General features: G+C 40.9%; 1 protein-coding gene across 1 annotated transcript; it reads right to left on the bottom strand.

Moving 5' to 3' along the window:
• Window positions 1–909: 909 nt before the first annotated feature.
• dnajc25 (DnaJ (Hsp40) homolog, subfamily C, member 25) lies at window positions 910–7,590 on the bottom strand. The gene is made up of 5 exons (XM_084571621.1): window positions 7,234–7,590; window positions 5,318–5,470; window positions 4,744–5,114; window positions 4,560–4,659; window positions 910–3,160 (listed from the first exon to the last, which is right to left on the bottom strand). Exons 1-5 carry the CDS (start codon window positions 7,579–7,581, stop codon window positions 3,038–3,040), a joined length of 1,095 nt encoding a protein of 364 aa, XP_084427747.1. The 5' UTR covers window positions 7,582–7,590; the 3' UTR covers window positions 910–3,037.
• Between the last annotated feature and the right edge of the window lie 17,824 nt (window positions 7,591–25,414).

Here is a 25,414-nt window from a genome sequence, read left to right as displayed (position 1 = left end):
AGCTCTAATCTAAAAGATGTGGATCTTTCAGAGCAAATTCAGGGGTTCATCCCACCTTAAGGTGAAAGTTGTGTTAAAACCGGATACATTAAAAGACATTCCTGTATTCAGTTGGAGTAAAAAGACCTACATTCATCCCCTAGTCCGACAACCAGCCCCATTTGCCAAAGACACTGCACAAAATTGCTCAGTAGAGATTGTTAGGGAGGAAATAGTTCCTGCATGTTACATGCTGATGATAACACAAATACTGTCTTCAGCGAGATCATAATTTATTTTGTGAGCTTCATGCCACGAGTATGCAAACCCAGCAACTAAAGATCAGTTTTGCACATCATTGTGTTGAGCGCATGTTGACTTTTAATAAAGACACAAATTCCAACTCAAACCATGGGCACTTCAAAGGCTGCACAGCAGTGCACATTCCTCCATATAAGCTATTTTGTGAACCATGTTGTCATGGAAGCAAATGAGACCCCACCCATTATATAAAGTGAAAACATATTTTTAGAAGTGTTTTGTAAATGTATTTAAAGTCAAAAACTGAAATCTCATTTAATAATGTGTTTTGACCTTTGGTGGGACTCCAGACTGTGGTACGAGCTCTAAAAAAGTTCTCAATGGTTTGGATGAAGTTTAGAAAGGCACGCTCCTGTTTATAAAAAATATTTAAAAAATCCCACGATTCACAACGCTCAATGAGCTGAATATTCTCTGGTCTGAGACAAACATTAAACTGTCTGGGCAGGAACACTAGGCACTGCTCATCGCCTGCTTCATACCACTGACACCATGAAGCATGGTGGTTGCAGCATCATATTGTGGGGGTTGAATCTCGGACTTAGAAGTGATTAAAGGAGAATCTACAGAGGGGTCCTTGAAAAACTTCTCGGGGGCACAGAGGACTGAGACCGGTAAGATGGTTCATGTTTCGGCAACAAATGAAAACTTGCAGAGACTCACCCAGAAAGATGCAAAGCTGAAACTGTCAAAGTAATGAATCTAAACACTTTATTGAATGTGAGATGTTTAATTTTGCCCTTGTGGGTTATTGAGAGTTGATTGGTTGGGAAACTGCAAAACCAGAAACTGTTCCATTAGACCTGTACTGCAAAGAAATTACCTACTTCATGGATATTGCATTAGTTTGTGTCACCATGCAGAATAGAAAACAACAGCAACCTCAGTTCTGACATGAACTCCAGCTTTACTGTTCCACAGAGGCCGTGTTTCAGAACACAAAGCGTCAACAACAGAAAGGTTTTTCAAAAAGCTAACTTTTCTCGCATCTTAACAAGTGTCAGCGTTCCCTTTTTAGGCTGAGTCAGCACAACCCTTCCTTAGTAGTTCACCACAAACCACACAACAGCTAAACATTTGTGTCAGTTTATGTGAACGGCAGGCAGGCGAGGGAAGAGTAGAAAGAGGACACACCAAGACGAGCGGTCGGTGATGTAAATGTGAGCTCAGCGACACCATGCATTTAATTACAATGCCAGTCTTAAACAATGCAAAAGTGCAAAACATGATTTAAATATTGTTTTTATGCATCCATTTGAGGAAGGCTGGAGTGTCGGATACACGGATGGGATGTTTGGTTTTTTTATCTCTTCACTGCAGAAGTGCAGAAGTGCAGAAGTTCAAGATTACGCCATGATCTATTTTGCTAATCTTCCAGGTTCCCATTAGACTGTGTTGCAAGCTTTTATTGGTTCACCACCTTTTTTCATCTCAGCAAGATATACAAAGTTCTTGTCAATATCTGGATATCTTTTCCACCCTGCCCTTGAGCATAGCCATGGTTTATAAGTCCTTTTCCATTGATGTCGTTAAAATGACATGGCTTTTAAATGACTTTAATGAGCACTGAGAACTTTAAGGCTGATATATAGTTGATCAAAATCAAATTAAATGTGTATCTTTAATTTCATTTAGGAAACCAATTTCCCTGCTGTGAAACCACTCAGGCTTTCAGTTCACACGTCTTTAAGAGATCATTATGAATACTACAAGTTTCGTAAAAAAATAAAACTGCACCGACCTGAAAAACCTAATGAGCAGATGTCCAGAGTGCGAGTTTGAACATTGGATGCAGAAGAACTGAGATGAGGGACTCAAAGATCTGAATCACAAGAGCCAAAACATGTTTTCTAGCTCGCTGCTCATGGGTGTTATCCCTGCCGGTGAGTTCACAAGTGGCTCATAGACAATTTTGAGCCCTCCACAAGTAAAGATATGTCAGTAAATTAGTTCAAAGTTTCCACTACAGTAGGTTTCTCTGACACTCTCATATGAGCGCGCACACGCACACACACACACACACACACAGAGGTGGGTTACCAAGTCTTTCAAAATACAGCAAACATTAAGCAGCTTCTTTAACGTCTGAAGAGACAGAGCAGAAACCACAATAACGGAGCCCTGTGCTGATAAACATCTACTGTGCAATTTACAGATAACTTACATCTGTTATCTTTGGCTTCCATTTACCCGATAACTGATCGACTGTGTACTTGTCTCTCTCTGTCTTCCGCTTTTTCTTGAGAAAGAGGACTGAACTGGTCCAAACCATCCATCTGGAACTTACCAGCTCATCAGCAGACTCAGTGTTGTACTGTTTATCGCTTCTACTGTTGCCAGGCTTAAACTGGTAGCATTCTGGTTGCTTATCCAGCAAATCGTCAGTTCACGAGAACTCAGGCACCAGAACTCACTGATTCATCTGTTTTTACCAGCAGGAAAAAAAAAACAACAAAAAATGACAAACTCATTAAACTTCATTAAAGATGAATTGTACTCTGTTTGGGAAAAGAAAAATGGCATGAAAGATTGCTCCGTAATCTGAAGTCTCAGTTCACAGTTTATTCTTCTCAGTCCTCCCCTCTCTGAGGCCTGGTCACTATGAAAATATCTCTCGCTATACAAACAGGCATAGGTAATCTTTTTGAATAGATATTTCTCCACACAGAGCGGCATGCGTGTCCGTCTGTGCTGGCACTGAGGCAGGTGTGAATGCTGTGGACGGACGTCGAGGCTGCTAGTCGTCGATGAAGGTCAGCCGGCCCGGCCCCTCGTTCCTCATCCAGCGGCGGTACCTCTTCATCCTTGGGTCAGTCGCCATCTTCACCTTCATCTCCTCCTCCTGCTCTTTTCTGTACGCCTGAAAGACACAGCGGACACACAGCGTTATACCACGTCAGAATAAATAACAATACTTGTTTTTTTTTAAATAAAAGGCAGTATTAAAAGAAAAAAAAGATTTCATATGACATAGATGACGTACCTTGTGTCACACAGTCTTAAATTACATCTGAATATTGCTCCAAAGTCATGTCCCTGCTCCGTTTTGACCAGCAGAAAGGTTTTTTATAGAGAGCTCCGAAATCACTCACTGCTACAAACAACTTTAGTTCTCTTTCTGTTTTCTTTTTTTCATATATTAAAGGACAAAAGGCAAATTTACTTGTTTAGCATTTTTGCTTTTTAAACTGAAACTCAAATGAACTCTGATTTCTTTCATTTCTATGTTGGAGTCTAAAACAAAACTTGAAATAACAAAACGTGCACGGACCACAGTGTAACCAGGATTGCGAACCAGTCCACCATTTCCATGGAATTGCGTCTCCATAACGATGCCTCTCTGAGTTAGCATCTCTACGAATGCTGCATATTGTAAATAAGAAACAAATATAATGCCCCATGCAAAATATGCATATAAAAGCCTTGCAGCATTACAACTCTAGGCTATTGTAGCACACTTCAGGTAAGAGAAAAACCAACAGGGACCCTCATGTAGAAATCTACTGTATAAGGATACTAGAGGTTAAAAGAAAAAACTACTTCAAATGGACTATTGAACACTACAGCAGCTCCTTCCACAGCAGACTGCTGCATCCACGCTGCAAGAAGGAACGCTAGCGCAGGTCATTCATCCCAGCTGCCATCAGGCTGAGTAAATAGTAACTTTTTGCACAAATAAATCCGCTCTTTTGCACAAAACCACTACCTCACCATCTCATAGTTTAAGCAATTATTTATTTTTTATTTATTTTTTATTCCCCCGAAACTGTACATACAGAATGTCTTTATATTTCTAGTTTTTTCTCTATATATTTTTCAGAGCATTGTTATTTTGTATATATTTTTCAAATTTGTATTGTGTAGTTTTGGTAACTCTTTTTTTAACCATGTCGAAGTCGTCATTGTCTTCTGTATATATATTTGCCAAATTCTGTGCTACTGTGACAAGGAAATTTCCCATACGTGGAATTAATAAACATGTCTTGTCTTATCTTATCTTATCTTATCTTACAGTTACAGTTACTAACCATAACCCTTTTGACTCTAGTCATTCTAAAAAAAGTTACTTGCTGCAGCTGCAGGAATAAGCACTGGAGCTGTGTAAGCATTTGTTCATAGGACAAGGAAATAGATGACTTCACATTATAAGATTCCACGTTGTAAGAGAGAGGGGAATAGGGAGCAAAGGCAAACTCAGTAGGTTCAGATCAGGTTCATAAAGCAAAAGAAATGGGTGAAATAAATCTACAGAGACACACCTCGTAGTTTTCTCTGATCCAGAGCTGCTTCTCCAGGTAGGACTGTCTGATCTTTTCCTCCAGACTGTCAAACTGAGACTGGGACATCTTCATGTACCTCCTGAGAATCAAAAACGCGAGGTAAGAAAAATCGACTGTCATCTCGTTCACCTCAACAGTCTTCTCGCTTCGGCGGGGCACCGACCTGATGATGTAGAGCTTCTCCTCGTCTCCGTAACTCTCCCTGCAGATGGTGAAGCGGTAAATCCAGGAGGCGTACCAGGTCACGTAGTTGGTCAGGTAGTAGGGGAAGAGCACGATCTTGCAAAGCAAGATGTCCGACAGGTTGGGCTTCTGGTAGCCTCCCTTGATGTCGATCTTGTTTTTGATTATGTCGCGGATCACCTCCTCCTCCTGCTCCCGGATCTCCTCTTTGGAGCGGCGGTTCTTTCCCTTCTCCTTGGTGCGGTTGAGGAGGCCCTGCTGCTTGGCGATCTCCGTGGCCTGGATTCGGTACTTGGGGACTGTCACCAAGTAGTTGATGGCCTCGTTGTAACTGCTGTGCCAGCTGTAATACTGCAGGGGAGATGGGTGGACGCAGGGTGGCACAGGGGAATGAAATATACAGTATAGAAGGATAAATGATTGGTTTGGGTAATTTCCTTGAATTTGTTGATAGTAAGAAATGGAGATGCGATTTATTCTTTAAATTACACACTTAAAAGATAGAAAAAAGGATTATCTATGATGGGCCAAAGGTCTCAGCTTCCTGATTGTACCTGGAAAATTGAGATGGCACAGATGGCGACCAGGATGACGACTCTCACGTCCACTTTGGGCGTGAGCTGTCTTCTGTAGTAGGTGTAGTAGTGATGGTAGTACTCCTCAGGATGGTCCAGCATGTAGTCGTAATCCCGCCGCGTTTCCTCATCCTGCACAGACCAGACACAGACCACATTATGTGTGGTTTTATTGATTTTTTTTTTACTTTTGATTAAGAAAAGCTATTGCAACTAAAATTTGGCTTCGCTGACCATGATACACTGGAAAGGATAAAGCATGATGATGATGGTCATTCTCAGCCACGATGCATCTCTTTATATCAAAACAGGCTGTATATATAGATGGATGGCATGACAGCTCCTCAGAAGTGGAGCCAACACATACATACATAGCATTTTAAGTAAACTGTACTAATATTCTGAGGAATCTGGGGAACCGCTGCAGATTTTGGCTTGGTAGCTCAAGCTAGCAGTTGCAAATCATTCATGTCAAGGAAACGATAATCGTACAGCGAGCACCCATAACAGACCAACAAGGCCAAGATCACAGTGTCTGGGCTATGTTAAGTTGAAAAAGTGTGCTTCCATTTGGGCTGAGAAGGAAGACGGACCCCTAAGCAACCTCATATCACTAATATGTAGACACAGGCAGGAAATTACGACACAAGAAGGAAGTGGTTGTATTCCCTATTCCATGCTGATATAGACTAGCAGTCTAAATCTGATATAAATTAATGTATCCCAACTAGAATTGTAAAAATCAAGGCTGATTCCATTATTTTAGTCATAACCCAGTATGCATCCATGTGCAGCTAAGGGTGAGTAGACTTTTACAACAGTAGTGTACAGTACAATATCATATCCTCAGACCAGAGGATCATAGAGAATGTCACATGTATTGCCAAGAATGCAAAGGGGTTTGTGTGGGATTGTTAAATTTATCCAAAAAGACCCTTTTGGAGTCAAAATAACTACGACGACACGAAGACAGAAAAATGTACTTCTGTCTGTATGAATTACCAAGACATACATGGCGGCGATAATGTTACAAGAAAAACAAAGTTAATACGGAGTGTAATGCCTGACAGTGAACTGTGTTTGTATGATGTGCATCAACTACAGTTAAACTGTTCTACATAAACATGTGTTGTCTGTTGTGTCTTTGCAGCAGGTCCATCATGCAAGTCTGATCCAGCTGAGATGTGTCTGCTGTTTGAAACCTAGGAAGCACTGATGAGGACTCTAATCTGAGGAGCTGTTAGCTGCTGTTTTCAGAGGCTGGTAACTTGGGTGAACCAGTCCTTCGGCAGCAGAGGGAAATCTTGCTCCTCTTCTCCAGTTTCAACAGGACATTAGATGTTTGTTATGTTTTTGGCGGATTGACAGATCTGATCAGATGACTTAAGTGTTGACACACCTTTGTTTATCTCATTCTTATTATTACAGAGGGTGAACCAGGCTGTTTACTGCATACCAACACTACTTCTTTGAGCAAGTCTCGCCTGTTCACTGATTTGTGAAGGTAGATAAGATTACCATTAGTGTGCAAAGTGGCCATCAAGGAAACAATGGTACATGACAGCAGATTTACAGAGATATTACAGGACAGCCACCACATGGTAGCTTCATGCACATTATGAGAATATTATAGCAGTAACATAGCAAGCAGTCTACCAGCCAGCAGATGGGTTTAAGACAGTGAACACAGATAAATCGTATTTCATCTGCCATCAGTTCCTACTGGAATATTACCAGTATACTGGATAAGATGTGAAGATGCATTAGAGTGTTGAAATGAGAACATTTTAGTCTCATATAGAAACGTCTCGTGAGTTTAATGAGCATACTTAAGCAGTTATAAGAAGATTAGTAAACCCTGTAAGGAGGAAAACTTTGCAGAAACGTGAACAAACCTTTAAGGTCTCGTAGGCTGTCGCGATGAGCAAGAACTTCTTGTGTGCGGACTCCAGGGTCTCCCCCTCCAAGCCAGGATCTCCCGGCCTGAAGCGGTCCGGGTGGTACCGGCGGGCCAGCTGCCGGTAAGCCCGTGCTATCTCCGCTTTGGCGGCCTCTCGGGTAACGCCGAGCACATCATAGCACACCTCCGTGCCGCAGTACAGGCCCTCCACCAGCGCCGTGACCGCCGGCAGCGAGGACAAGGAGAGCAGGAGCACCGCGAGCCGCCACCATGGCTTCGCCGAGCGCGGACACCGAGAAAGCCCCCCGCCTCCGCCGCGGCTCCACTCCACGGGCGCCGCCATCTTTGCCTATCTGGCAGCCAACTGGTGGTGGGCGGTAGTGGTGGGCGGATCGATGCAAATATCGATAATATCGATAACAACGTTGGTATCGAGATTGATCGATACCAATGTAATGAGATCGATACTTAAGTTTCAGTTTCTCTCGTTTCATTAAGAGGCGACCTGACTCTGTTTGTCTAAATGCTGCTGCTGTCACAGAGCAGAGCAGGCTACGATATCGGTGTCAGTATCGGCGATACTGGCCGTGTATTTACTTGGTATCGGATACTATACCAAATCTAGCGGTATCGATCGCACACCTCTGCTGCTGCCAACTCTGGAGAACTGGCTTCTTCTTCGTCACTTTTCCCCCCCCTTGTCCATGGCGGACAACAACCAGCGTTTTGGTGCGTTACCGCCACCTACAAGGTTGGAGTTAGTGACGCTAATACAGTAGCCTATGTCCAATTAAAAATGTCATCAATTAGCCAAATTTTAAAAATATATTTTCATAACTCATTTTACTTCTTGGACACTATATTCTCTTGACCAGTTATGTTCCAATCAACAGAGGAGACACATACTTCCGGTCCAAGCTTTTGTAGTTTAAGGTTCCTTGCTCTTTAAAGTCATTTTGGCTTTGAAAAACGACACCCTCCACCGATTACTCTATCTGTTAGTATTCGCGTAATCCCGAGTGATGTTATGTATTAAATACAGTGTTTTATTGATGGTTTTATTATATCTGGATTGTCCTAAACTCAAATATTCTCTTCTTGGACAGACTGATGACGTGCCATTCAGCAATAGACTCTCCGTCACCCCCTGGTGGTTAATTTGAAACCTGCTGTCAGTGAAAAAAGAAGGCCAACTCTTCATTGACACTAACTCATTCACAAAAATACAAAACTTTAACAAATCTATTATGTTAACCTTTTATTACGTAACTCAGCTTTTACATGTCAACAATAAAATGTAAAATATCTATTTATGGCATATATTTGTGTTATTTAATCAATCATTTGGTGAAAACCTCCTCATGTTAGTTTTAGTGCTGCTAAAATACAACACTATTGAGAGAATAGGAAGATTATTTTTTTTTAAATAAAAAACAAAACAATATACACAAACTTCTCAATTCACATATTTGTGGTTTATAACGTTGTTAAGAACTTTGATAGCTGCATTTTATGATACAGACGATAGCTGTGTTTATTGATAGACTGAGCTGTAACCGGCCTTTTTTATTGATGTTAAACTGTAATACTGTAAAACAAGACTTGTGGTAGAATTAAAATGACACTTAAACCAAACGTCTACGGCCGCACTGAAATTAGGCCGTCACTGGTGGTTGCCAACATGCTTCAGGAGGGATGACATTCTCTGCAAGCTGTCCTCCACAGCCGACTGTACATTCGTAGCAAGAGGCGTGAGCCGGGTACTGTATGATCCATAAAACTTAAACCGCAAATAACACATGACAGCTGTGATCAAATTCAGGGTTAGAGGCCAGCAGCAGATCACTGCAGGCAGCCAAAAGTCTCTGATCTTGATGACTGTCTTGTGGCAATATTGTAGACCTGCTCAGTCAGCGAAGATGTCTATCAGTTCGTCCATAAAACACAGAGTAGGATTCTCAAAAAACACTCATCATGTTTGCATAGAATTTGCTTTAAATATTCCCAGTCGCTAGTGAATTCTAACTTTAAGTTTATCACAAGAAACATGACCTGGAGAAATGTATTGTTCTATTTTTGCAGTTGAGTTTTATGACTGGTAGTATATAAGAAGAGTTTAAAGAGAACATTCCTCCATGTAAACACTTCCCACCTAAGTAGGACCATGAGGGGCTCATCACATTTATTTTTTGGGTATTTTTTCTCTCATTTGCACAAAATGTCCACCATGCTACCCTCTCTTTTATTTTTCTAGAGAGCTTTGAGAAGAGCTTCACACACGCGCAGCAAATTAAACTCTTACCTGCTAGACCAGTACACCTCAGTCATTGTGAATAAGAATAAACCTGGTTCTTAATGACTGTTATTTTTTTTCCACATTATGATAGATAGATTTCCAATTGAAATTTGTTATCAAAGTTTGTGGTTTCATAATTTTCATTATTATCTTTGGTGCCTTCATTTGTACATTTATCTTGTTTTTTTATGGTGTTCAGTTGAGTTTGCATATTCCTGTACAATATGCAATAGCAAAAGGTAAATGGCTATTACACTTGATTAAATAATTATGAAGGATGCCTAATAAAAATTCAGTCAGAATTGTAGGTTGTGTAACGTTGCCGGCATGTGGTTGTAGACAAGGCAGCAGATCTTCCTATGTGAGTGTGTGTTGGAGGGTGTTATATTTTTAGATGGCACCACCCTCAAATGTCTAACAGCAGGTTAATTACTCACACAGCGACATATAGGAGCAGAACTGTCAGCAGCGTCTCTACACAGGTCACAGATTATCACCACTGCAAGGTACATCATCGCCACTGCTACAGGGTTCAGGATATCACAGATACTACTGGCATCCAAAAAGAAGACAATATGTACATACATGCTGTGCATATAGATGCAATAATTCTTATTTTTTTTCCTCTGTATCCAGGCAGTTTGAAGCAGTTTGAAGATGTCTAGTGAGAAGAACCCAGAGGTTGTCGGCTGTGATGCCTCCATCATGAAGAACGTATGGGAGATCAGAGTGCGAGAGTACGGGCAGAAGAGCCAGCTGGAGGTGCTACGAGTACAGAAGAGTTCTCTGCCACGGTAAGGACTGAAGCTATATCTGTCTGTCTTGACTTTTACGAGTTCTGGTTTAGAATGTTCTGTCATTGTACTTTTAATATATGGGATATGATCTTTTCCAATCTAGAATTAAATATCTTTTGAAATAGAGAATTTTTTTTCCTGAGTTAGAACACAATTCTGAACCAAGATATCTCTATATTAACCTGTCACACTTTCATGCAAAGATAATCACTAGCTGATCAGAACTAACCTGTATTTGTACAAATGTAGATTAGTGCAATGTATGTTATCATTCCCACTATTTCTTGCCCTGAAAGTAACTAATATTTGCAAAGCTAAATATACTAGGGCAGTTGTGATCCAATTGGAAACCTGACAGTTGGGGAGTAGAGTAACTGGAGATCTTAGACTGATGGCCTGGGGGATGAAGAACAGAAGATGTTAAGAGCTCAGGAGAACAGCCTGGCTAAAAACCAGAGCAGCTACACACCTTCCAGGTACCAGCAGATAGGGCAGGCTGATGCTCTTTGGGCTCAGCAGTGATGGCTGACTCTGGATCCGACAGGACGTCTGGCCCAGGAGTGGCATTAGCTGACTCTGGAGCAAGGTCAAGGTTTAAGGTCATGAAAGGCATTGAGAGTCCTTGTGTTGGCCAACTTGGATGCATACTTAGACACGGCCAAGATATTGGATGACCCAGGAAAAAACATAGAAACAGGTGAGGCATCAGCTGACATTAGATGTTTGCTGACCGAGGATAAGAATGTTTCTGAGCCAGGAACAGACAGGATATTGACCACTGACCTGGACAGTTAGCGAGTAGAGTAACTGGAGATCAAGAACTAATGGCCTGGTGGCTGAAGAACTCAGGAAATAAAGACCTCCGGAGAAAAATCTGATGGACATAAGGGGCCCCATGGTAGAGTGGACAGGGGTGGGGTGCTGGCAGTGAAAGTTCCATGTTGCTGGGAACAGCAGGAACTCCATGCCTCAAGGCACAATGCTTGGCAGCTTTTGGGCCTAGGAAGTGAGCATCAAAAAGGATGATGAGCCAGAGGCTTGGAGCTGGAGGTGGGAGATTGGCTCTTAGCAAGAGTCCCTGCTAACCAACTCAGGGACAGGCTTGAGGTTGGCAGGATGGAGTGTAGCATGCTAAATGCAACCTGAGAGCTGATGAGTGAGTTAGAGAGGGCTTTAAGCTGATCTTGAGGTTGGCAATAACTGACTTAACTATGGCTTTGATCAAATCTATCAAATGGTATATCAAATTAGCCTGCACACAATGCCCATCAAGCCTCTGATGGCTGAGTATTCTATCTCTCACAGAGAGTTTGCATCATCTCATGGTCTACTGACCTACACAGGTTAATAGTGCCCTCCCCCCGCACATGCATTATTAACCACCCAGCCAAATTTGAAATATTTAAAGACATTATGTAAAATTAGGTTTCAGAAGCCATGAAACGCTGGGGTAGTGCCTGCTGAAACCATGACCAATAATGCTGCCTCTCATAAGGGTCTATTGTGGAAAAGAATAACAACTCAGTTAATCACTTCCTAAATAGAATTCCTGATTTTTTTAGTATTGAGCTTTTGACCAATCCAAACCAAGTTGTGAAATCACAGCATATCCTGCAGATTTTTTTTTTTTACATTGCAAGTATTGCTCCGTACAGTCTTTTTTTTTCTTTTTTTTTTTTTTGTATATTGACCTACCTTTCTGGATATGCAATGTTTCACTGAGTCCATTTTTACTATTACCCAGAGTAGTATAACAAAGTACAACTGCATTACATACTCATCTGAAAAGGCATCTGCTAATCCTAGCAGAGGAACGGTCCAAATCCTCTCGACAGCAGTCAATTAACACCTTCACCAGACGTCCTGTGGTAACAGGGAGAAGGAGGCTGCAAATCAACAAATTACTGTCAGTTTGGCCCCATTCAACAGCAACTCAGACTGTTTCAGGCAAGTGTTGAGGCAAGTGTTGGTGGTGATCCTCAGTTCTCCATCAACGTTGTTCTTCACACAATAGATCCAACGGTTGCTCATCTCATAATTCTTGTGAAATGTAACTAGGGAGACCTGGATGTCCTTGAAATTCTGGTATCCAAGGATGAAGTAACCATTAACTGGACAGAGCATGACTTATATGAAAATATTGAAATAATGTATTTCAGTTGGCAATAACTTGTGTGCAGAAAAAAAGGAATTTTTACAACCAAAGAGGTGGAAAGGAGTGAGTCATGAGAAGGAAATTTGATCCATTCGTACACTAAAAGGTCAGCAGTTAAACGTGACACCAGACCTCAGACAGAAAGTACAAGTCCTGGAATGCATTACGTATCAAGCCCTTTTGGACAGCTGTGGTAGCTGAACATATTTAGTGAGAGGCAACAGAAATACCTGAGCAAAGTGACTCAAATAGTGGTTTTACAATCAACACTGAACACCAAACAGAAAACAGAAAACACAAAAATATCTTTTTCAATCTAATCAAGAACTTTGCCTATTTTCATGTTTTCAAGTTACCCATACAACTCTTGACCACCAAGACAGACATGAATTCTTGATGACCTGGGAGCTCTATCAGACAGTATAAGATGAGCAAATGTGTATTTTAGGTTCTAAGCTGAAAATTCAAGGAAATGCAGTCACTTGTTAAGAGAGCAGAGTCATCTGCATCATTATTGTAGTAGATGTTTTTAATGGAACAGTGTCAGAAAGGTGGTAATTCAACTGTATGATGTAGTTTGTCATGCTGTTAAACTGGACTGAATTAAACACAAGAGTATTTCCGTTATTTAACCTGTGTGCAGGACTGCTATATTAGAATGCATTTGTTTTCACCAGTGTACCAAATGAAATGACAAGTGGGTGTACATATACAGTATACATATATGCACAATATGTCCGTAAAATGCATACTCTTTGCTTTAATTCATATCCACACTGGAGTTAATGTGTACCCTTTAGAAATATAGCGCCTCTTTTTCAAGGGCCCAAAGGTAATTGGACAATTGTACAGAGAGCAAAGTAAGAAAACATCATCATCAACAGCAAATACACAAACACAAAGTAAGTAGTCCGAGCAACAACAGAATTGTTTCCAGGGGACCACAAAAAGTGTTAAAAGAGGTGGAATATATATTTTTAATGATATTAATGCAGTCCATCTGCAAATCAGTCACTTATTTCATTAGATTATTTGAAGTGCCAAGCAAAAGATATTTAAGGAATAGCACAATCAGGACGTTACAAACTAATTTCCAGCACCACTGATGTGTAGCAACTCAACAAAAAGTCATAAATCTTTGTTCAACAAGAGCACCCAAGCCAGGTTCATCACTTTTTGAGGTCGCATGGAAATATTTCTGATGTCATTGGAGCTACTTGCATTGCATTTCTGTGTAAAATTGTTTTGTTGTATTTGCTGGTGTTGTGAGTTTTTGAAGAAAATGAAACTGAAACTGATGAACTGATGAAACTTAGCTTTACTTAGTTTTACATACTTTGCATGTCTTTTCTTGTGTTGAGGTTTCTATGCCACCTTGCAATTGACTTAAAATTGGGTTCATGGTGCCTGCATTCGTGCCAGGATTCTTGATAAAGTATTTAAAATCAACATTTTTTTCATGATTGTATTTATTTGTCCAGTTACATGTGAGACCAGAACATCATCCCTAATGTGCCATATTCTGTTCTTGTTCAACCTAAAAATTAGGCCAGAAATAAAGTTTTTACATTCTGTACTTAAGTTAAATTCTGTATTTTTTTTCTCATATGTTTGTTTCTATAGCATTAACCAGGACTGGGCGAATCGTATGAACACCGGACAGGGAAGATACAAAAGGGTGGAGAGAAAAACAAAACCAGTTGAGACTCAGACAGACGACAATGCTTGTAAGAGAAAACAGTCCCAGATTCCTCGTACCCTTCCTCGTGGTGCAGGTTTAGATCCCCAAAGCAGACCAGGAAACCAGAGCAAAGGCCTTTCCACTCCAGCCAACACGTACAAGAACAAAAAGGGGCAGGACAAGACTTTCAACAGGCTACAGTTACTCACGTTGATTACCAAAACTCAACCTTCTGCCATGGTGTGGGGTAAGTCATGGAAGTATAACAAGTCTCTGCCTTCACCAGTAGAGGGCTCCACAGACTGGGGCCAGTGCTGGATGTTTGCTAGTCCGCAGCCTTGCTCTGAAGCAGGCAGTCCAAATGGGCCTAACTTGATAAATCCTCATAGCCTTCATCTCTGGAGAAAAAACGATTTCAGGAAGGTGGAACCCCATGAGCTTGACTTAAGTCTTCCCACTGAGGAGTGGCAGTTGTCCTGGAAGAAATCTGACCAGCACAATAAGGTGGATACATCTTCAGGAAAAGGAGAGAACGCTCCCAAATATGGATTCTCCTCTCTGCACCCTAATGAAGCCTTGTGCTCATCAGAGTGGAGTCAATCATGGAGATCCACAAAGCCTGCAAATCAGCTTGCTAATATTAATATTTCAAATGATAAGGATAGAGAGTTGAGCTCCAAGTGGGAAGACTGTTGGAGGATTGTCAACCACAATGGTGGCAACAAATCCAAGTCGTCTCTACTTCACGTATCTGTCAATGCAGAGTGGGCTAGTTCATGGAGAGCAGCCATGGTGGTCTCTAACAACCACAATAATTCAGATCCGTCTCCTTGGCAAGATCACAACAATACCAGCAACAAAATTCTACATGTGTCTTGTGAGCATAAGTACATAGATCAATACTTGAACCTCTCCAGTGAATTTAATGCTTTTTCAGAGTGGAACAAGTCATGGCAGGTGACCAAAAACAATTCAAAACCATGTGAAGAAATCCTCAAGGCTTTGCCAACAAAGGAGGGGACTGTTTTGGAGGCTCAGTGGTTGGAGCAGAACCCTAAGGTGCACCACTCAGAGAAAGCAGACGCATGCTATGAGCAACTGAAACATGACATAATATATCAGCGTAAGGATGAATTTAATCTGTCCAAGCTAATTCTTCCTAAACAACTGGAAAAAAAGTTTCCTTCCTCAGAATGGCTGGACTCCTGGAAGATAATAAAACACAGAATGAGGCTGGAGAGAAGAAGGATGAAGGCCAGCCCTCTGAAGCCTTTAGGAGACATGGAGCCCACTGCCTCAGAGTGGAAAGACTCTTGGAAATTTACCTGCAAGCCCTTGCATCAAGATCCCAACCTGTGGCAGCAGAATTTGTTGTCCATGCCCCACATTTCCGTAAATCAGGTAAGACCGCAGAGCCTGTTTACGCCTGTGGAACTACCTAAAAATGGATCAACCAGGGAACGGAGTTGGGGAGAATCGTGGATGTTCTCAAGACAGCATCATCATTCAGAACCTGAACAAGGAAAGGCACTGATGAGCCAAGAAAGGTCAGATGGTGAAAATTCACGGGCACGGGGGAGACAGGCCAGGTTGACTATGGACTGGCAGGCCTCTTGGATGGTCTCAGAAACTGAGTTTCATCATGACAAACCCTCCCTAACTCAGTGGAGGGAAGCCTGGAAGTGGTCTATCAACCACACACCACACTGGACTGGACAAGTGTGTAGAGAGAACTGGGTGAATGAATTAATGGAGATCTACCCCCTGAAAGAGAAAGGTTCTTTGCAGAGAATCAAAGTTGGGATAAACTGGTCTTTTGACAAGGAAATGTTTAGGGAAAGATACCCAGAGAATGAGTGGAGCACTTCATGGAGCACTGGGTCCGTTCTCAACTGTCAGTCGAGTCATTATGGATCTCCAGGAATAAGTGGGCAAAGCATTTGCAACATTACTCAGCAGAAACTTACCAGTGTAAATGAGCATGGATCTAAGTGGGGGAGTTCATTCAGACTCACCAACCCCATGCCCGACATGGAGCATCTCTTGGTGGAGTCCTTACCCAACCCATGTCACTATTCAGCCCTGTGGTTAAGAGAAAAGAAAATACAGAATGAGATCAGAACCAGCCTTAGGAACACCCCTAAGCTTTGGGAAAACTCGCATAAATTCCTACAGTCTGCCAGTGCACAGAAGAATCCTTCTGACCCCAGGGTGATTATGTCTAAAAAGATCAAAACAAAGAGACATTTGTTCTCTAAAACTGATAAGGAGAAACAATCAGTGAAAAAGTGGGCCGGAAGCCACCTCTTGGGTAAAACCCAACCACGTCCCAAGAGAGGCCTTGGTTCAGGGAAGAAGCCTAATCTCGAGGACAAAACCGAAACAAAGTTCTTTGAAGAGTGGGTAGAATCTTGGAGGTTCTTGGTCTCTCCTGATAGACTGAAAAATCAGATGCCCTTCAAGTCACTGTCAGGTTGGACTGAGTCATGGAAGTTCCTCATTCCAGTGTACTAGCTTCTGAATGCCACAAAAGCCAAATAGAAGGCAATGCTCAGTCAACTGTTAGCCCAGTCAAATCAGATACATCAAACATCACATACTCCTAAGCATTAAAACTGGGTGCATGTAGATAATGGCAAAAAAATAAAAAGTGTTCATCTGTTTAGGAAAGCCCTTTTTCACATAATAGTTTTCAAAAACAACAGTGTTGGACATAGGGTTGAATCTATTTATTACAGGACATTGCTCTGGTCATCAAAACCGATTATGTTGTGTAAGGGCAGAAAAAAGGGCAAATGTTAGCACACAGTACTGTAATGATAAAGACTACTGTACATGATGTATGGAAAAGAAAAAACACAAGACAAGACTGCGAAGAGGGAAACCATAAGTTGGGCTTTAAATTTTAATGATGTAAGGATGGTAATGTAAACAGAATGTGGAAGGTGGATAGTGAACATGGAAGTATATTGTTGTGTTGGTGAAAGTGGATGTAATGCAGGTATTTGAGTAAAGGACTGAAAATCTAAGCATGGAGTGGTGTGTCATTTTGGATAAAACTACAAAAACACAGGTAACTCAAAATGTTACATGTATTATTGCAAGTGATGTACAACTTTACGGTTCTTCTAAATGATCAGAACTAAAAAAGTACTAAAATTACTCATAGTGTGCAATGGTAGCCTAGTGTTTAAAAGACTTTACACACATTAGTAAATAAAATATTCTTATCAAGAGTATAACTCTGTATTCAGTTCACAATGTTCTTCTCTCCTGTTATGAATCAGATAAAACAAAGATCTACTACTCTTTGTCTTGACTTAAAGTACCCACCCTTTATGTAGGTAAGAATCACAATCATATTTTGTATTTATGTGTGCTCGCACATACAGGGAACTTGTCTTAGTGTTTCGTGCAATAAACATATTGATAGTCCAAAGTAAGGAATAAGGACAGTAGAAAATATACAGAGAATACTCATTCATTCATTCATTCATCTTCTGTACCCGCTTACTGTCAAGGGTCGCGGGGTCTGCTGGAGACTATCCCAGCTGTCATCGGGCGAGAGGCAGGGGTACACCCTGGACAGGTCGCCAGTCTATCGCAGGGCTTATACAGAGAATATATAAAATGTAAAAAGTCTGGATTTGGAAGTCAGTAAATGTACAATATACATTTTCACTCTTCATACCAAAATTAAACTAACAAAAGTTAGACTAGGGGAAAAAACAACAGTTAACTGCTGAGTTGACTTCCTTTAATATGCAGTATGTACCGTGTCTATAGCAGTGATGGATATGTTAAGAGAAGTTTTGGTGTAACTAGTAATGTCTGCATTCCAACCGATTCCAACCCACAAAATTAAGGAGCCATTTTGATCCCAGGTAGATCTGCGTCAGTTCTATCATATTTAAAAGTGGATCCCATACCCAAGAGTATCATTAACACCTGACTGTTCAATATGTGCACAGATCATTCATTTAGAATCACTTTTGCAGAAAATGCTACAGAAAATGAACCCCTTAAGGATGATCTGGCTGTGGTTACCCCTCAGGTGGCTTCTTGTCCATAGCAACAGCAGATGAGCATGTTGAGGTGTGTGGATATATTTAGTATTTATAATTTAAACTATTAATAATCTGGAGTAGATTGCCGCAAACTCAATCAGAGGTTGTTGTAAAAATAGTAGTGAAGCCGCACTGAGGCACTCCTGGTCTCCAGCTCGGGTCATTCTGCATCAGCAGCAGGGTGACTTGGGGATCCTGTTACAGGTGAAGCGGTCTCCTGCTGCTGTGTGACCTCACAGAAAAAAAGGCCGTGAGCGGCAGCAGTACCAGCTCTCCGGTGCGTATGTGAGTTGAGTTAAGTCACAATAAACTGTAGAAGGTGTGTGGGAAACATGAGGTCACATGGACAGACTGACAAACTGAATCACTGGACTGTTTTGGTGTTGTCATCCTGCATCACCAGTCTTAACATGTCAGAGCAGTTCATTCGGCTGAGTCACTCTGTAAGCCATGGTATCCATGGTCTCAGTTGGTCTTGAAATATAAATAGTTGTTTACAAGCATTATTAGGGCAGACCACAGTCGTAGCTCATCACTCATAAATAGTGAAGAAACAAGATGAAAATGAGAAGAGACAGGGTTGTAAACACCACACGGTTTATCCAGACTAACTAAACTACTAAATCTGGACATCAGCATGAAAGTCAGGAGGGGGGACAGGGTGCACATCAAAGCCCTGAGTACAGGTACAGGCAGTGGAGGTAGTTGACACTAAAACTCCAAAATTTACCAGGAGTCAACAAGAGCCGGACGGTTATTTTATTTCATCTTATTTGTGTTTGAGTTACGTTTTGTGTATAAAGTACAGGGTGTCACAGACTGAGACATCTACTGAATACACCTTGCTTTTTAATTGCCTGCATCCAACAACAACAAAAAAACATCAGTCTTATACTGAATCATGATAACCTGAGTGTGTAGCAACATCAGCCACTATGGTTGTGGGTCATACATGAGAACCCAGGGCACCTAATGGAGGGAGCTGGAAAAGTTTTCAGCTGAGAAAATGAATGAGACACCATCTTGTAATCCCATCTCCAGTGCTCCTGAATACATCTATGGCTGATACACTTCAGCTCATCGTTTCTGTAATTCACACTAGCTTTGCAGACTGAAGCATTCCAGCTACCACACTAAGCTATTCTTCTGTGCTTGTTTATATGCATCCAAGCTTTTAAGTACTCTGACAGTCAGTGACCTAATATTGACAGTGCAATAACAGACCTAACTTTTCGTGCAAGAACCTTGCCTGCAATTCTATACTGAGACGTGTTTCACAGGCTCCATAATGACTGGCCGATTGCCAGGCAGTGAGAATCGTGCCTGGAGGTGGAGCCACGACTTAGCTCCCCCACAAAGCAGTGTATGTATTTCATCTTGCAGAAAGTTTCACAGTGAATCACACTGATTGGGATCTGATTTGCTCACATGTGCTTGCAGCTGTCTTCTTTGTATCTGCTTTTGAACCTGTTAAATAAAGATTAATTTTGCACAGGTGCTTTCATTGAGGTCATATTGCTCCTCCACATTTCCACGCTGCCCGGCTGCTCTCCTTGTGTTTGGCGTTGCCTCACCACGACACTAAATTTAGAGCTGCAGCTCTGGATCTGTTAACGTATGATGCAAAAATAGCAAAGGAGGGACGACGGCTCACCCTAGGGCAAAAATACAGGACGGACTGAGGGTAAACCTGGTAAAGTTTAAAGCAGAAAGACTACGGTCCGATAGAAACAGAGGGAGAGACATATACAGAGACACAGACAGGTGTAGCTGGTGTAAAGAAGAGACAGACGGGCACAGACACAGAGGTAGACAAACAGTGGACGCACACTGTAACTCACCTTGATACTGCTAGCTACAACAAGGAATGTAAACAAAGATACAGACTGACATCAGGTAAGTCAGGATCAGTTTAAGGATTTATTTGAATTTATTGAGCCTGAATATATATACGTTTTTATGGTTGTTAAATTTACACTACTCTTTTTTTGTTTGAAGACAATATTTGAAAACAGTGCTGGTGTTGCAGATGAATGCTAAGCTAGGGCTAGCCTGAAAATGTGCTAGTTCAGGGTCATGTGAACAGTAGAGGGAGACACTGATAAAAAGAGAAACATATGTATTCAGGAGAACTTGATACCTGACTAAGATGCTCACCTGAAAGAAAACTGCTCGCTTGGTCCACACACTGCAAAGTGGGTTGATGTCAAGGAAATAAACTGACATGTTTCAGGTCAGATGAGCTGTCAATGGTTTCACAACTGTTGACATGACGTCAAAAGTATTCTATGAGCTGCGGGGGATTTTTGAATGAGAATATTTCTTTCTATGGGCTAGCCACTGGAGGCTACAGCGGGTTCTTCAGCAATTTTAATCTTATTTTTCTAAAAGCTCTTTTTTGATATCGTCTCATTTGAGTCAGACATCATAAGAGTATAATAATTATGACCACTTTCAGGGCTGTAAACACCACTGACATGTACTGTTCATTATAACACCAGCACCTATTTCTGTTCCCTAATTCCTCTTTCTCCAGGACCTGTCTGATTATACAGGATAAAAGACATTTACTTAACGTGCATAACATGAAAATGCACGGCTGGTGTGTGTTGGATTGTGCTACTTTTCCGATGCTTTTGTCCTAGCCATTTGAACTATAAAAAGGCAAACTGTAAAAAGGTGGACAATGCAATTCCTAACAAACGAGTTTCCAATCAAGAATGCGCATTTAGTGAAGACTCATATGCTCGATTACATGATAGCTTTTGTAGACATTTTCAGTGTTACAAATAAAGCCTAAATGGAGTGTACGTTTATGCAGTCATCCTCGTAATTTTAAACCTTCCCTAACTATGCACGCCACTTGTGGTAGACATTTTTCTGCTCCACTTTACTAGTATGAAGCTGAAGTCAGACAGATACACCAGTGGAAATAAGATGGTGCATTAATAACATTAAAACAGACAAATGACGCAAATCTTGTTTTTCTGCAAGTGCCTCAATATACAGAATGAGGTTAGAAGCACCTAGGAGAATTATTTATAAAACACAAACATATGATGTGACAATGATAGCATTACTTATACAAAAAAGTAGAATTAAATAAAATAAAAGCAGATGTGATTTGAAATGATTTCATGCTGAAATTATAATATTTTTAATATTTCTGTGATAGTAGCCTTTGTGCTATGCCAACCATACATTGAATCTCTGGGACTGACACACATTAATACCTCTGCTTTTATAAAAACGTGTTAACCAATTTCCGCTGGAGTTAGAGGAGGAGACGGAGGTTTATCTCTGTGCATCCTAATACTACATTTGCTAATTTTACTATTTCCAGGCCTGTATCCATTGTCACTTTAGATGTTGACGTTAAACGTCATTTGATTCGCGGTGGTTTCCATTGGGGACATCCCTAATACCATCCTGTTTAGGGAGGCAGTGAAAAGTCCTGAGCTCATTTTCTATTTTGAGGAATAATTATTTGGTTAAGTCAGCTTCATTTATGAACACAGACACTGCTAAGTCCCAGAGCCAGGCAGACAGGGATTAATGCCTGTGACCTTTATGAAGCCTGTGTAATGCCTGTCTGTCTAGATTACAGCAGTCAGCTAAAGGGCCATGAGAATATTAATGAACATTCCAGTGAATTAACTATAAATCATTTCTCCAAAATGAATACAAAAAACAGCTGACAGAGACTTGACACTCAAGAACATTGTGTGATTGAGAGTGGGAAGCATTTTGTTGTGCTGAAGATCAGATGTGAAGCAATTACAGACCTTTAAATCCATACTGACTCAGTGCAGTGGAGTTTCTTGTTGTTGTTTGCTTGAAGCACATTGCTGAGCTGGGTTTAATTATAGCGTGACGCTGGTTGTCTCGTGTCACAGTGAGACAAGTCAGTCCTCAACAATTTGCTGAACTAAGAACTAGACTGAAACTGGACTAATAGTTCTTTACATACCTGTATTGTAGGCATGTATGACTGTAGAAACTCATTCATTGAGATGGATAATCAGAAAATCATTTCATCAAATCATATACATCATTAAAACCACTGACAGGTGAAGTGAATTGACCATCTTGTGACAATACAATGTTCTGCTGGGAAACTTTTGGACCTGGCATTCATTCATGTGGCTGTTACTTAGACATGTAGCATCCACCTAGACCAGACCAGGCACCCCAACCCCATAGCAATGACACTCCTTGATGGCAGCAGCCATCCCCAGCAGGATGCAGCCTGACACAGACACACACACAAAAACAGTTTAAGAACAGCACAAGGTGTTGACCTGGCCTTCAAATTCACTAGATCCCAAACTGATCAAGTATCTGTGGGATGATCCACAGAGGCCCTCCCCTCAACCCATAGGCCCCCACTAACAACATTCTGTTGAGAGACACCACAGGACACCCTCAGAAGGCCCATGTTCATTCTCTGCTGTGGGAAATAGTGACATTGTGCTAAAGACAGGGAATTCAGCAACTTTTGTTAATTTTCCTATTTTGAAAGCAGTGTAGCTTGTGAACATGGGTATGTGTTTAGCACCAATTCTTCTACTGCATTTAACTGTATCAAATAGTTTGTAAGCGTTAAGTGTCAAGCTAACAATAAGACATTGCCAGAAAGTGATAGAATATTTTAAAGAACATAAAATTAAATAAGAAATAACTTATAAACAAAATAAAAGCAGGGGAAATATCACAAAATAAAAGAATTGTATAGATTATTTAGTAAAACAAAAATCGTTGTATTTGCATATGAGATGCAGATACAGGCTTTCTGGCATCAGCATTAGCCACTGAAAGTAAACAGACCATATCACTATAAGCTGATAGTCATTATAGTCATATATTTATTTTTCTTGTTTCCTATGCTGATTACTATTTGTAATATATTTCAAATTACTCATTTGTATATTTATTCCAATAACATAAATTAATGAAACATACACCAGATGCACCTGTCAGGGCAGGCTTATGATTTCAATTGCTTCCTCTTTACATTAGTTAGATGCTAAGTTAACTAGAAATGTGACATGTTCTTTCTGTTTATTGTTTCTTGGTTTGTATCTCATGGGTAGCAGGATGTTGTCAAAGAAGGATGAGAAGAGGTCATTTAGCAACGGGCCCTTGAGAGACCAGTGGGAGAAGAGGGCCCAGAGCATCGCGGACCAGAACAAACAGGAGGCAGCGTGGAAGGAGAAAAGCTCCATCAAAGTGTAAGGATGAAAGATGTCTGTTGTTATTTCACAACCATAAAGAAAAAAAGATTAACAAGCATACAGACAGGACAGATCTTGCTAAACCATTGTTAAATTGTGGCTGCAGTCACCTCATTTTTTTATGTTGAGGGAGATTCTGTTATGTGATTAGCATTCTAGCAATTGGTAGAATTTGGTTTGAACCACATTTTCACCTTACCACAACTGTTTCTGTGGAAAATTTTGTCTGTTTGGTTGAACAAGCTCTAAATTCAAACTTCGATTAGGTTCTTTCTGAGTTTTTTCTGCACTGATAAACCAAAGTATCTAAAGAGAAGCAACACTTTCACTTCTTCCAGTCCAATGGTAAAATCTTGACAAAAGGCTATCTGTACATTAATTGCTATATTTCTTCTGAATACATGGTAAAGAATCATGGTATTCAGTAGATGTTATGGCATTTCTTTGATTCTTTTTTTTCGGATTTAGGTACTCATGCTTATGTTTAGTTTAACTCTATGTCAGCAGCAGTGGAGAGTCCAGCTGCATGTAAATCAGTCTCTTCATTTTATTTTTATGGAATTCGAACTATAGTTTGATTGATGTTGCTTTGTTTGTTTTTGTCTAAACCTGCAGACTTTTCTCAAAGTGGAACTATCACTGGTCGCTTGTTTCCAATGGAGACAAGACGAAAGAGGAAATGTCTGAGTTCAGAAGGGTCACCGGTGGCGCAAATGAGGAGGAAAAAAACAAGCCCAAAATCAAATTCAAAATTGGCCCCCCTCCTCCTAAAGTTAAACCCGAGCCTCTTCCTCCTCCACCTCCTTCCAGGAGGTCAACTTCGCCCAAACCCCGCAGGCAAAAACGCAAAGTGGAGGTGGATGTATTCGGACTGTGCTGGAAGGAGTCCTGGAAGAGTCTGAAGCCTCCACAGTACCTTTATCTGAAGGCCAAAGAGTATACAAACAGAATACCAGGGTTCACCACCATAGAGCTGAATGACAACAGGAAGTATAAAGCAGTGCGGTCAGAACCTCAGTGGGCATTACATGCTGGGAAATGGAGTCAGTCCTGGAAACAGGTATGACACTAACACAAACTGATGGTTTTCATTTCAGTTTTTAGGACATGTGTATGTTGGCTTTCACAATGGAATGTGAAGTGATAGTTGAACAGCCTCCACCCTTCTGGTTTCAGACTATCCACAAAATGTTGGAACTGTTCTGCAGGTATTTGCTCCCACTCAACCACAGGAGCATTATGATGGTCTCCTGATGGAGATTCTTTTGGGGCAGCTATATTGGGGCTGTCAGTCACCTCACAAGTCTATATCAGTTTTGGTGCATGACAATTCATTTTTCTGTGTTTATAGTCTTTACTTATACTCTGCTAATAATTTGACTACTTGTCCTTTGTGCGTGCTCAACCTATTGGTTATTATGATTAGCTGCTGGTTTTATGGTTTTACAGAGTCTGATGTAAAATGATAAAAAAAAGTCAGTTAAGTTAGTTCTGATGTTCTTATTAACTCTATAGTGCTTCATTTTATCTGATGGTGAACATATGGACTATCTGGATCACAGCCTACCAAAAGCCCATGAAAAAACGCTATAAAGTAGTTATTTTACTGTCTACAGCAAGACGGATAGGATGGGTATGGTACTTGTGCTTCACCTATCTGTCGACACAGATGACCAACTGATGGTAGAAGCCAGTGTTCAGTCAAATTATATTAGCAGTACATTCACTAACAAACACATTAATTGAAGTAACTCAGTTTATTGGTAGACGGGACCTGAGGGAAGTAGATGAGGGAATAAGAGGAGTTTGAGTGGTTGAAGGAGAGAGGAATGAGAGAGGTGGAATGCTGAGTGAATGATGGACCTAGAGAGTGAATCACACCACAGCTTTGGCTTCTTGTCCCCTTGGTTCCTGTAATGAAAAAAGGAAGAGAAAGTGAAGAAAAG

Source organism: Chelon labrosus, assembly GCF_963514085.1.
Source record: "Chelon labrosus genome assembly, chromosome: 22".
NCBI lineage: Eukaryota > Metazoa > Chordata > Actinopteri > Mugiliformes > Mugilidae > Chelon > Chelon labrosus.
The sequence above is the reverse complement of the archived record's forward strand: the minus strand, read 5'-3'. Positions and strand labels throughout refer to the sequence as shown.

What these genes read in the sequence shown, in the direction of transcription:
- dnajc25 (XM_084571621.1), bottom strand. Translation starts at nt 7,581, where the DNA reads ATGGCGGCGCCCGTGGAGTGGAGCCGCGGCGGAGGCGGGGGGCTTTCT. An exon ending in CAGCCTACGAGACCTTAAAG is followed by an intron (nt 5,471 to 7,233) that starts GTTTGTTCACGT and finishes TGGTCTGTGCAG; the next exon opens with GATGAGGAAACGCGGCGGGA. An exon ending in GAGAAGCTCTACATCATCAG is followed by an intron (nt 4,660 to 4,743) that starts GTCGGTGCCCCG and finishes TTTGATTCTCAG; the next exon opens with GAGGTACATGAAGATGTCCC.